At 36.9% G+C, this 13,599-nt stretch overlaps 1 protein-coding gene across 1 annotated transcript in view; it reads right to left on the bottom strand.

Annotated features, from left to right (window-relative positions):
- LOC113047792 (B-cell receptor CD22-like) overlaps positions 1–10,825 on the bottom strand; it is a 34,666-nt gene extending 23,841 nt beyond the window's left edge. The window contains exons 1-6 of the mRNA XM_026209085.1: positions 10,772–10,825; positions 10,534–10,592; positions 10,067–10,423; positions 8,505–8,825; positions 8,145–8,408; positions 5,443–5,706 (exon numbers count right to left, since the gene is read on the bottom strand). Of these exons, the coding sequence (XP_026064870.1) occupies positions 5,443–5,706; positions 8,145–8,408; positions 8,505–8,825; positions 10,067–10,423; positions 10,534–10,582 (1,255 nt within the window). The 5' untranslated portion in view covers positions 10,583–10,592; positions 10,772–10,825. The remainder of the gene's footprint in view (positions 1–5,442; positions 5,707–8,144; positions 8,409–8,504; positions 8,826–10,066; positions 10,424–10,533; positions 10,593–10,771) is intronic.
- Between the last annotated feature and the right edge of the window lie 2,774 nt (positions 10,826–13,599).

Raw genomic sequence — 13,599 nt, 5'->3', positions numbered from 1 at the left:
TGAATATACTTAACTATACAGAACTTATACAGCCACAATGTCATTCACAAATATCAAAATCTATTAACTGTATCCCAGATTTCTCCTTTTTCCCTCATTTGTTATCTATTGATGCAGAGAGTTTTTCGAAGGAAGTCTGATGACTCTGGGAGTACAATTGGAAGCAACACAATCTGTAAGTCATTTAATCAAACAATTAAATAAAACACTTTTCTTCCACACACATCAGACTGAGAGTTCCTCACGCCTGCTTTTATATCAGTTTCAGTTTCGTTTTTATCTTGGTTTATCATTTAAATAGACTTATTCAATTATTATTATTATTAGAGATTGTAGGCTATTCCTTTTTCAGAGACATTTAAATTAAGCTAATGAAGTACATGTCTTAAAACAAAATGTATAATTAAAAATGTAAAGAAAAAAATAAAAGTAAAAAATTGCAATAAAAATAAATATATTTGAATAGGAAATAAAATACATTGGTGTATAATAGAATACATATTAAAAATAAACCATGCAGGACTGGATTACAGGTGATACTGCTGTAAATAATGTTCAGCTTCTTCTTCAGATCGTTTCGCTTCATAAGAACTTTTTTTGCTTTTTTGCCTTTCAGAGTGACTGTAACTGCTGATTTGCATCTTATGAATCGCCAAGAAAATAAAATAGATAAAAAAATCTTCATTACTGTTCTACTGAAGAAAAAAGTCACCTACATCATTAATGTCCTGAGGATGAGTACATTAACAGTAAATTTGTCTTTTGGGGCGATCTATCCTGTATAAACAGGAATAAACACTTAAAATATCTTCTTTAATGTTCCGCAGATGAAAGAAAGTTCTGTAGGTTTGTAATTGTTATTTTTAGATGAAGGATCTCTTAAATTGTTGCTCAAAGATTCAAAGATTTTGGTTCAGTCTTGTTTTTCAGCATCATCTGCGCTGACCAGCTCTTCCTTCTGTCTGTAGCGATGGCTCGTGTTTTCATAAATCACATCTTCTGATGCCGGTGAGGACGTGTCTGTGATCTTTGCTGTCATGTCTGGTTTTTTGGGCTCTGTCTCAGATGTTGAGGTGTTGTTCTCTGTGTTTATGATCTCTCTGACGGCGGGTCAGCGTTTGAGAAGTCGATGGAGGAATAATGAAGAGATTCAGGATTATTATAGTTAACTAAAACTAAAACCAAAACCATTAAAAAAAATGTTTTGTTAAGTCTATGTTTTATTTGAGCAAGTTTCTGAGGAACCAGTTTCACTTACTTTAAACTGATATAAAATAACTGAAACTGACATAAGAATAATTAATAATAATAATAATTCATCTGTAAGTCGCTTTGGATAAAAGCATCTGCTAAATGAATAAATGTAAATGTAAGAATAAAAAATATACAGACTCACACAAATAATGTATATAAAAAATACTAAAAATTACAAAACGCTAAATTACAAAAAAATTACAATTTAATATGATAATATTAAAAATATAAAGTGATTAAAAATATTAATAAAAAATAACACTGATTTGATATTAAGTTTAAAGTTAAAATATTTTAAATATGCTAAATAGCGATACAAAGTAGCTACACAAAAACTTAAGATTGAAATTTGTTTCTTTTCACTTTAGTTTTAGTAATTTTGTTGTGTGTTTTGTAATATATATTAGTTTAAATATATATTTTTTTAATTAGTTAAATTAGTTATTGCAGTTTACTTTTACTTTTTAAGCTAACATTTTATTAATTTTAATTGTTTTTAAAGTGTTTTTTTTAGTATAATGACCCTATTTAATGCTTTATACTACTGAAATAATATACAATAATAGTCCAGGACGTCCCGAAACTGTTGGCTGGCGCTGGCGCTGCTGTATTTGTTTGTGCTGAAACACTGCAGGACGTCCGTGTCTGTGAGGGACTGATGGATGTTCAGGACGCTCTTCACTCCTGTGCTTCCTAACGTCTCCTCACTGATGGAGGTTTCTGTAGAGTTAGTGATCACACGTCCAGACAGACGCCACTCTAGTGTAGGACAGGGATTCCCATGAGCCTCACACACACACTCCGTTACACTGCTTCGGCTGCAAGAGATGGAGATATTGGGTGCAACTGAAAGAGAAAATATAATCGTTATGATACAGAAGATCTTGATGGTCTCTACAGTGTAAAACATGTTCAGAATTTGAATGATAAAACACTAAAAATACCATGGTTAAAACATGTTAACAGCAAGTTCCCTAAGAAACAGGGATATTTAAACAGGATATTTAATGTATTTAAATTTGTATTTTACACTTCTGTAATGATAAAGCTGTTATTCTGTACAATATAATAATTTAAAATGTCATATTGAATTAGTATTTATTTTTCATTATCATTGAGACACTTAAACAGTTTTTATTAATATCATGAATCAGTTGTTATATTTTTTTCTTCATTTTAAAGTTTCTTTAATTTTTTATTTTTATTTTTAGATGTTTTTGTTTGTTAAAATATGTCTTTAGATTTTATTAATTTTTAATGGTGTCTAAAGTGTAAAAAACATGTTTTTTTTTATGGTGAAACTGTCACTGTAAAACCATGTTAATTGGTTAAACACATAAATAATAAGTCTAACAGGTCATTTCTTGTAATTTTACAGTAAAATACTGTTAAATGTACAGTTTTTAGAAGTGAAAAAGAGCAAGTCATCTTATTTAAATGTATTTAAATTATAATATATTATTTTATGGTGGTATTTTGTTTATCATCAGCTGGAGTGCCCATGAACTCCAATAGAGGGCACTCCACTCAGGACTCCGGCATTCTTGTATTTCCATTCCCAACTCCATTTCCCATAATCCCGTGCTTAGGGCTAATAACCACCAGGTGTTCCCCATTACCACTCCCCTATATAAACTGTGTTTGGACTCTCAATAAGTGCAAAGTCTTGTTTAATTCTGTCTGGCATTTCCGAGCGGGTTTCCCCTGTGTTTGTTCCTTCCGTGTTTGACTTTGGTGTGTGTATACCAACTTTGATTCTCTGCCACCTGCCCCAACCTTGGCCTGGTACTATTTCTGATTTTGGATGTCCCCTGCATACCTGACGCTGTTATCTGATCATTGTCTGTTTGACTACTCTGTAAATAAAGTACTGCACATGGATCCGAACATCTCTGATGTTACAGGTTCTTAGTATATTATATTATAACAAAACATATTTTAGTATTTCAGTAAGTTGGTATATTAACATTATCTAATTTTGTAAATTTAAGTTCAGTTCACTGTAGATGAACATAAATGTGTTCATGACAAAAATAGACTAATAGCTAATAGTCTGCTAAAATAGAAAAGATGAACAAGCCAGAATGATTAAGTCAGGGTTAGTTCTGTCTACAAAACACCACAATGGTGAAAGTGACATTATTGTGCTGAAGAACTCAATTTACTCTTCTGACTACAGTAGTACTCCGATATAAAAAGTCTTCAACCAAAAATGAATATTCTGTCATTTATGTTGAAAACAACTTTGGAACCCACTGACTTACATTGAATGGATGCAGGTTTGGAACGAGGCGATAAACGTTGACAATTTTCATTTTATGTGTAAACATTATTTTGATTATTTTGAGCTCTGTAAACACAATTATGTTGATTTTTATGCCACCAACGATTAACTCTGTGCAGTTTGTTGGTTGAACATAATTTCATTAGAAGTTATCATGACTTAAATTATTGATATACATTTTTTATTACCTTTTTTTTTTTTTTTGCCAAAACATTGTTTAATGTGCAGCATCTAATGCTGTCGGTTGCCAGCAGAGTTTGATCACTGCATTGGCTTTATAGAAGAGCTGCTGACATTTCCTTGTAATTTCACTGGTTTAAGTGCAGTATCATAAAATGTTATATCGAAATCATGCATTTCAAAATGCTGTAGCATAGCTTTAACATGTTGGTCTGTAACAAAAACATTAACAAAAGGGGAACCAAATCTCTCTCCGTCTTCCCAGAAGCATTTTCTGTAAATGAAGACGTTGGCACAGTGCTACTGCCATTTCACAGCTTTTCTTTTTTCATTTTCACAGCCAGTCCTCCATACTATGTGATGCACACACCATGTCACATATTACACCATATAGCATGCTGTGTAGTATATAGTTTATATGATAAAATTGTCTTCAATTGAAGCTATATGTAAAATTTATACCATTTACATATACTTTTGTGGGGGGGGGGGGTTGTCTCCTTAGTGTCTTTTCAGTGCTGAAAGTCATATTTTGACTGTGTGAAAAGAAGTATGATTCCCTTACATGATTATATTGTAAAGTTGCAACTTTTTCATGTCATTTACGTTTATTTTCTCTATAAACAATGCACTTTGCATTCAGTGCTGTCCAGAGCATTGTTATGTTTTTGCTGCAGTTACTGTAGTAATGGCACTATATTCACTGTATTCAGTATGTGTTATCAAGGATTAGATTAAGGTTATCAGATTAAATTAATTTACTGTCTGTGTTTTTACTCACACTGAACATCCAGCTGAATTGTAGCATTGCAGAGGCCATGCTGGTTTTGAGCTTCACAGCCATACCATGCTCCGTGTGTAGGGTTTGTCACAATGTAGGTGTGATTATATCCAGTCTGGAGGAGCTCAAACTGAGACCCTGTCTCTCTGTACCAGGTGTAGTTCACTGCTGGGTTTGCATCACTGCTGCAGTTCAGAGTCACTGGATTGCCCCTCATCACTGAGCTGGAGGGAAACGCTGACAACGATGTGTTTTTTGGTGCATCTGAGAAAAAAATGCTGATTTAAACACTTCCAGAGCTGAAAAACGGCATGTTTAAGCCTCTATTTTAGACTCATATACAATCACATCTGTGCTATGTTTACTGTTGTGTGTGTATGGGTGTGGTGAGTGGGCGTGTCTTATTAGCATAACAAGCTTTCAGTTCCAGCTGTGGCTCGTTTGCTTCCCTATATAATGTGTGCTACCCCATCTTGTATTGTCAGGTCCTTGGTGTTTGTCTTCTTGCTCCTGGTCATGTTTTCCTCCAGTACCTGGTTCCTCGATCTTCCACCACTATCCTCCCCGGATATACTTCTGTGTGGCTGCCCACTTTGTCCCTGAACTATGGAGACAACCAGCCTGCGGGGAGCTCCGCTGTTGCTTGTTTGTACCTAGTGTTTGGCTTGAAAATGAATACTCTTATGTTTGCTTTTATATTCATCTACGAAACACCTGCATTCCTTACAAGACATAGTTGTCTCTGAAGCTGCTTGATTGTGGAGAAAATTGCAGACATCTTAGAACTGGCTGAGGGCAGAAATATGTGAATATGGGACTGTCTGTCAGCGGTCGTGGGCGGGGCTTGAAAATCAAAACACTTTGATAATTGAGACTGTTTATATTTTTGAGGATTATAAAGAAAAATGTAAACGTGAATTTTAATGTCCCCTTTAACACTCACACTGGACGTCCAGCAGCACTGATGAGGTCTGTGTGCCGTGTTTGTTCTCAGCTGTACAGTAGTATCGTCCGCTGTGTGTCGGGTCGAGGTTGTTGATGGTCAGGTTTGGTCCGGTCTGAACTGGATTCAGAGGTCTCTCAGTGTCTCTGTACCAGGTGTAGTTCACTGCTGGGTTTGCATCACTGCTGCAGATCAGAGTCACTGAACGACCCTCCAGAACTAAACCAGCTGGATTTATCCTCACAGATGTGTTTTTAGGTGCATCTAAACAAATAGAAAAAAATGTAGACAGGCACAATATGTAGTCATACTTTACAATCTATTATTTCATAGGATTTCGATTCAAGAACGATTTTTGCAAATTTAGAACAATGCAATTTACGCTTAAATTTGGTTTGATTTATTTAACAATTTGATTTTGCATTAAGTGCATTCACAGGATTTTTTTTTTTTAAATGCTTAGTACAGCATTAATTTTCTGCACAGAATAAAGTAGAAAATATAATTGTTTCTGTACTGTAATAAATAATGTCAATTAGCACTGCATCATTAATAAATTGTATTTATTTCTTATTTTCTTAACGTTAAATCAGTTCATTCTGCTTTTTATTCAGATTCGCTGCAGATATCTGGCACGTCTATGAGCATGAGATCACTTCTCTTTCAGTGAGAAAACTTAATTTCATTTTCATTACATAAAATACTATAGTATTTAAATTTTCCTCTCCATCGGCGAATGATGAATCTGATTATTCATTTTTTCTAATAAAATGTATTGCTATGCATTTAACACTCAATTTTTTTAACATTTACATGGTAATGCAATGTCTGGTTTAATTTTGAGATTTTAAGTTTTAAGTTGATAAATTATTTCTGATGATTTCTAAAATGTGATGGAGAAAAAGGCAACGAAGAAGTCTTTTTTTTTAACAAAGGTCAGAACTCTTGTTATAATGTAGATTTTTGAGGGTGAACTCTTGTCATAAATTGATCTATTACTTCTCCTACATAATTTTTAACAAAAAAACATTGGTAAAATATACATTTGGGAGTCTTAGACCTTTCCAACGATATATAGTTTGTCAAGATTAGATTAGATTTCATTTTAATATAGTGAAGTAAATGTAGGCGTCATGTATACGGGACGGGGTGACAGTTAAAGGGTTAAAATTAGTTTAATATGCTATATCGATTAAAATAGAAGAACATTTTGATTTTTTAATAATTTCAATCAAACACTGGTGAAATCCAATTATGTCAGGGTTATGGTAATTAAGCAGGGTTATGCAACTTTATGTAATGATTAATAAGTTACTTTAAGGATTCAGTTTCACTGAAAATTTAAATTTCAGTTTTTAAAATAATGTTTAATTGTTCACCTTGGCCCTTATTTCTGCCAAATGAGAAAGGAACAATGGTCTGTGGTACTTTTTATTCTAAAAGATTAAAATATGTTACAGTCTAAAAACATTAAATTATAAGATAAAATAGCTCTGAAGGTAAGAAATTTCAGATACATTTTGAAGTAACACCACAGTCTTCATATTGCAAGTTACTATAGAGTCTGTGTTGTTACCAGGAAACACAGAACACCACAGACAAATCAGCCCAAACCCAGACCTATCTTTAAATAGAGGTCATGATGATTTTAAGATCTGAGGACATTTTGGAAATATGAATAAGTATGTACATATTAAAATGTTGATTTATATGTCACATCTGCAAGTTATCAACATAACACCAAAGACAATAATAAAGTGTGACACATGAAATTGTCAGAAATTGAGCTAACTTTAAGAAAATTAATAAGAAAGAGTGCTGCTCTCAGATCAACCAGAACCAGCAATGACCTTTACATACAGGAAGTAATCCAAATTGAACACTTTGTGTTTAAAATGTTATATTGTTGCAATAACATTCCATGATAGCTATCGGCGTATTTTGATACCAATGCAATCTCTCAAACTCATTTAAATATGTGTTTTAAAACAAAAATGTAACTATTACAGAGAACAAATTGTGTTGACCCAGCAACAAACACTACTTTCATAAATCTGATTATCAAATAAACCTCCCGCTCTTATTTGAAGGTTGTTTTTAATCCTGTGGTTATTTTAACAGTTTCCTTCGTACATTCGGTTTAACGACATTGTTAAAACACATTTATCATTTAATGGAACTGTGCGAATGCTTTATACATTTTGGCTCTGTCCATGCAATAAATGCAAAGCGTTGGACTGCTCATGTTGTTGATGTGACCGAGAGCCATTGAAAAACTACAGAAAAGTAAAACTGCTTCACGTTAGCATTACTGGCCATGAGTACTAAAGTGAGATCACACATCAGCTGCTCAAAAAATGTGTCAGTAAGACAAACTGAGCGTGAGCTCAATCCTGTGACAGTCACAGGTGGTAAATAGTGCAGCACGTGAAGAGGAGGTGCAAGGCACGAACACTGTTCAACGTCTCAATTAATTTGTGCTTGTAATAGTTTAATGATTATATATTTGAAAGCACTGAATCACTATAGAAATTGCAGTTAATTTGATTCTTAGCGTTTTAAATTGATTAATGTGAGAAACCGCGCATTCACGATTCAAAGATCATGTTTCAAGATTGCTGCATCTTCAGGGTTTGTAATCGATGCATCAAGAAATCAAGTGAATCATTAGGCCACACCCCTACAGTACTCATAACACTCACACTGGACGTCCAGCAGCACTGATGAGTTCTGTGTGCCGTGTTTGTTCTCAGCTGTACAGTAGTATCGTCCGCTGTGTGTCGGGTCGGTGTTGTTGATGGTCAGGTTTGGTCCGGTCTGAACTGGATTCAGAGGTCTCTCAGTGTCTCTGTACCAGGTGTAGTTCACTGCTGGGTTTGCATCACTGCTGCAGATCAGAGTCACTGAACGACCCTCCAGAACTAAACCAGCTGGATTTATCCTCACAGATGTGTTTTTAGGAGCATCTAGTGGAGGAGAAATGATTCAGGTGATTACTTTATGATTTACAGTATTAATTATAGATGATCATTCAGCACAGATTGATATAATCACTGTCTTACACTGAACGCGTAGCAGACGAAAGCGCTGTGTTGTTTTCTGCTTCTGTATCTGGTGTGTTGCAGTGCAGGTGAAAGTGACTCTGTGATGACGGTGAGAAACAGTGAAGTTCAGATCAGAGATGAGCTCAGTTTGGCTCTGATACTGTCGTCCTGTGACGCTCTCGATGAAAGACGAGCTCCATGTGAGAGATGGTGGACGAGACGGACAGAAGATCTTAGTAGAGCAGCGCAGACTCACTGAACTTCCCTCAATCACCTCTTCCGTCTTCATCACCTCCTGCTGATCATTAAAGACAATCAGCGTAGGTTTGGGTGGAGATCCTGAAACATAGAGACGCAGTCAGATATTACAAGATCATATAGATTATTGTAAAAATTAAATTAAAATTAAAGGTCACCCAAAAATCCAAATTATTTAATTAAAAACTTGTTAAAAACCCGTAAGACCTCCATTTATCTTTGGAACACAGTTTAAGATATTTTAGATTTAGTCCAAGAGCTCTCAGTCCCTCCATTGAAGCTGTGTGTACGGTCTACTGTCCATGTCCAGAAAGGTAAGAAAAACATCATCAAAGTAGTCCATGTGACATCAGAGGGTCAGTTAGAATATTTTGAAGGAGGAGCTGGTGATACTGCGCATGTGTGATTCAGCGTGAAGCAGACCGACACACAGAGCGTCTGAACTGAACTGATTCTTTTGGTGATTGGGCGCGGGTAAACAAAAGGCTTGAATCAAGGACAATCATCGCCAATGACGTCATTACGTTGAGCGCAAAAAAGAACCGGTGAACCGTTTTCTTCAACCAGTTTATTGAATTGAACTGTCCGAAAGAACTACTGGTGATCTGAAAACTTATGCAAACGGTTATTGACTCGTGAACCAGTCATTATCTGGCTCGGCTCGGTGTTTATCTTCAGTTCTCTCTTCACAGCAGTTCAGTCAGTGTACTGTTTGAGTAAATGAATTACTCCGGGATATTGGTTTGTTTTAACTCAGAGAGAGTGTCAGACACATTAAAAAAGTTAACAGCTTAAGTCATTTGTGGATTAATGCGTATTAGAGATGCGAACCGTTTAAAACTATTCAGTTCGATTTGGTGAACTGGTTCAAGAAGATCCGGTTACATCGAATGATTCGTTCACGAACCGGATATGGCAAACTGTTGTGTTTAGAACTTTGGAAGAGAAGACAATGCTGAATAAAGTCATAGTTTTTGCTATTTTTGGACCAAAATGTATTTTCGATGATTCAAAATATTCTAACTGACCCTCTGATGTCACATGGACTACTTTGAAGATGTTTTTCTTACCTTTCTGGACATGGACAGTATACCGTACACACAGTTTCAATGGAGGGACTGAGAGCTCTCGGACTAAATCTAAAATATCTCAAACTGTGTTCTGAAGATGAACGGAGGTCTCACGGGTTTGCAACGACATGAGAGTTATTAATGACATAATTTAGATTTTTGGGTGAACTATCCCTTTAAGTTACTGTATATTTTAAAAAGTAGCAGATTTATTTTTCATGTCCAGTCACACATGAACAATATGACACTCACCTACGGCAATTTCAACTTGGAACTGTGTAGCATTGTAGCTATGTTTCAATTTACCACTGGTTTCGATTCTGAAGTAATATGACCCATCATGACTCTGATCAACATTATCAAAGCTTGTGGTGCAGTTTTTCTGTGTAGCAGTGCCAAATATTTCTCCTTTTAACAGTCCAGTGTTGGGGCTGCTGGAGTCAAACACAGCTATACTTCTTCCGACTTTAAACCACATTCTCTTTGCACTGTCAGTGAGGTCAGCTTTATATTCTTGATCAATATCAAATGTGCAGGGGATGAAAACACAGGATCCTTTCAGAGCTTCTACTTTTTTTGGTAGATTGATATTAAAGCCACACAAAACACCTAAAACACAGACAAAATAAAAAAATCTTCACTTTCATGAAGGTCACATGAAAGTGCTTTCATAATAATAATTAATCTTGTTAAATAGAGGAATAATCTAAGAATAAGACCTTGTATCAGAGATCCAGTGAGGAGGAACGTCACCAATGTTTCCATCATTTACATTCACCTTACAGCAGAATAAACAAAAGCAGATATATTGTACATAGATATACATATATATTCCTGTATGATTTTAAAGCTCTTATGCTGGTATAAATTCATTACTTCTAAATTACTTCTAAATGCTCTGATTCAAAGCTACAGGAGTAAGTGTGAGTTTGAGTGTGTTGTGTGTAAATGTCTTACCAGAGAAGAGAGTTGAAGACAGAGCTCAAGCTGACGCTTTACACTGAACGGAGGGAGAACTGTGTGTGAAAACGACACAATTTAGCTCATATTAGAGATTCACCACTTCTCCTTTAGACAGAACTCAGTGACAGTAGCCAGGCTGAGAAATATGCAAATCAGTCTGAAGCTGAATATTCAACACATTTCTTTATATATATTGCAAACTGAAAACATGAATTGTGCTGTGAGATCTGGGGTATATGCTGATTTAGAAATCATTTTTAATATTCAGTGTTGAATCACAAGACATTATAAGATGTACAGAAGATGAGAAAACATAAAAAAAAAAATTCTTCTAAACTTTTTTGAGATATCATAGCCTACATCAAGATAATGTATAATGGGTCGGTAATACTTAGTATGCTTTGTGTTGTTTGACAGTCATAAACTTTATTTCAAATAAGGAACATTGTAATTTGAAGATTAACACATGATACTGACCAAAGCCGAAAGCAGAAGAGGTTTGTTCAAAATACTTTAGTCAGCAAAACAAGCTGCTCATGTGGTGAACTTGTACTTAATCACATACTTACATTGTAACTGTATTACTGTAGAATTAAGTATAGATTTAATAGTGGTGAGCTCTATAAAACAGCTTGCCTCTTCTTTGTTTATGGGATGCAATATGTGCTGTTATGCCTCATTAAAATTCTGTTTTGTAACAGAAACTGTGGTCATTTTCAATATCTGTACTGAAACTGTCAGCATGTTTTGTCGTCAATTGTTTTGCAGTAAACACAATTACAAAAAGGCAATACCAAACTATAATTAATGTCCTACAGAACAGAGCACTATAAAAGAAAAAAACAATATACAATATAAAACTTATCCAGGTCTTCCAATATTTTAAACGTCTCTAATAAACTAAATAATCTTCTTCCACTCTTAAACTCTGAAATTCTCAAGGATTTATACCAATCACCTGCACCCAGTAATCACTCAGCAGGATAAAGACACCTCCGACGCAGTACTCCAGTATCCGGTCTAACATGCATAACCATGAACTTGTGCCTGACCTCTCTCTACTAACCTTTTTTCCCCTATGTCCTCAGATATACCCACAACAATCTCCTGTGACATACTTAAGCTTACTCTGCATGTGTTTATCTCCAGAGCTCTGGAAGTTATCCTCTCAACAACACCTTGTCACATTACCACTTGTAAATAAACTGTTCACTTGCACTGAACCCCTCCGTCTCCATAGTGGTTTGTGACAGAAGACCAGACCAACAAACTCAACTGTATGGGTCCCCAGTCACCTGCTCCTGTAGATCTTCTGCATTAGCTGGGTAACCTTCTCTCAGCACTCACTGCTTCATCCACTCCCTGATTTTCCTCCGGCAGAAATTCTCCTAAGCTCCTATGGTCAAGATCTTAATCCACGGATCCATGCACAATGGCAATCTACGAAGATTCTATCGGATTAGAGAACTTTCTGTTTCAGCCCTGGTGGACTCGGGCTCCTCTGGAAACTTCATCTCCCTATGCCGTCTCCAGCTGCCTCCAGATGCCCAGGAGCAGTCATTGACAGTGTTGGAGTCTGTTCTGCCATCAACATTATCTCACCGCTCTTCCTTGACCAGTTCTCCAGGGTGTCACGTGGCTTCCACCCTCATCGAGAGCCCTGAGCCTGATGTTGCTCCAACGATCCCACCTGATTGTGGCATTCCACCCACTTACCACCTCACAGGCCATGGTCTCTGCCGTCGACCTGCTGCCTGATGCGTTCGAATCCGCAAAGGGGATGAATGGAAAACAGCCTTCATCACCCCTTCTGGTCACTACGAGTACTGCGTTATGCTGTATGGACTCTCCAACGCCCCCTCAATCTTCCAAGGCTCCATGAATGAGCTGTTCCTGGAATTCCTCCACAAGTCAGTCATAGTTTACATCGATTTTACATTTTTTCCCAGCAATTCTGTGAGCCTCCATGCCTCCAGCCTTGTGCTTACTATTCCAGGAAACTGACCCCAGCGGAGCAGAATTACGACATAGGGAACAGGGAGCTGTTAGTGATCAAGCTCACTATAGAAGAATGGAGACAGTGGCTGGAGGGAGCTAACCACCCCTTTACGGTAATCACTGATCATAAAAATCAGCAATCACTGTGAAGCCCATTGACTGAATTCCCGGCAAGCCCGTTGGGCCCTGTTCTTCACCAGATTCAATTTCAACATCACCTACCACCCTGAAAACCACAACTGCATGGCTGATGCTTTTTCTCGTCTGCATTCCCTGGTCACTCCTTCGGACCCCGAACCTATACTCCCTCCAGCCATGATTGTCAGCCCCATCATGTGGAGCATGAACGGGGACATCAGGTGCTACCCAACATGAACCTGCTCCGCTGGGATGCCCAGAAGGGAGGATTTATGTTCCCTGGTCCCAGCTGCTGTGTGACTCAGCTCACATCCAACCTCCAGTGCACCATACGGAGACACAAGCCCTTTGCTGATGTTCGACATGCCGCCACTCCAGTTTACCATCCCTGGGATAAAGTCTGGCTATCAACATGGGATCTGTGTCTCTGTCAGCAATGCAGGAAGCTGAGACCATGCTACATTGGTCCATTCACGGTTGAGAGGCAGATCAATGAGGTCACCTACAGGCTCCAATTACCTCCCAGATACCGCATTCACCCATCATTCCACATTTCAATCCTTAAACCCTTCTCTCCCTCCACTGCAGATGCCCGGAACCTCTGGAACCCCCTCCTCCGGAAATCCTAGAACACACCTGACTCCCATCAAGCATGATCCCAATCATTGGAGTACTGAGCACCTGCT

The sequence above is a fragment of the Carassius auratus genome, chromosome 29, assembly GCF_003368295.1.
Source record: "Carassius auratus strain Wakin chromosome 29, ASM336829v1, whole genome shotgun sequence".
In the NCBI taxonomy this organism is placed as follows: Eukaryota; Metazoa; Chordata; class Actinopteri; order Cypriniformes; family Cyprinidae; genus Carassius; species Carassius auratus.
Note: the sequence above shows the minus strand (reverse complement) of the source record. Positions and strands in the feature narration are given on the sequence as shown.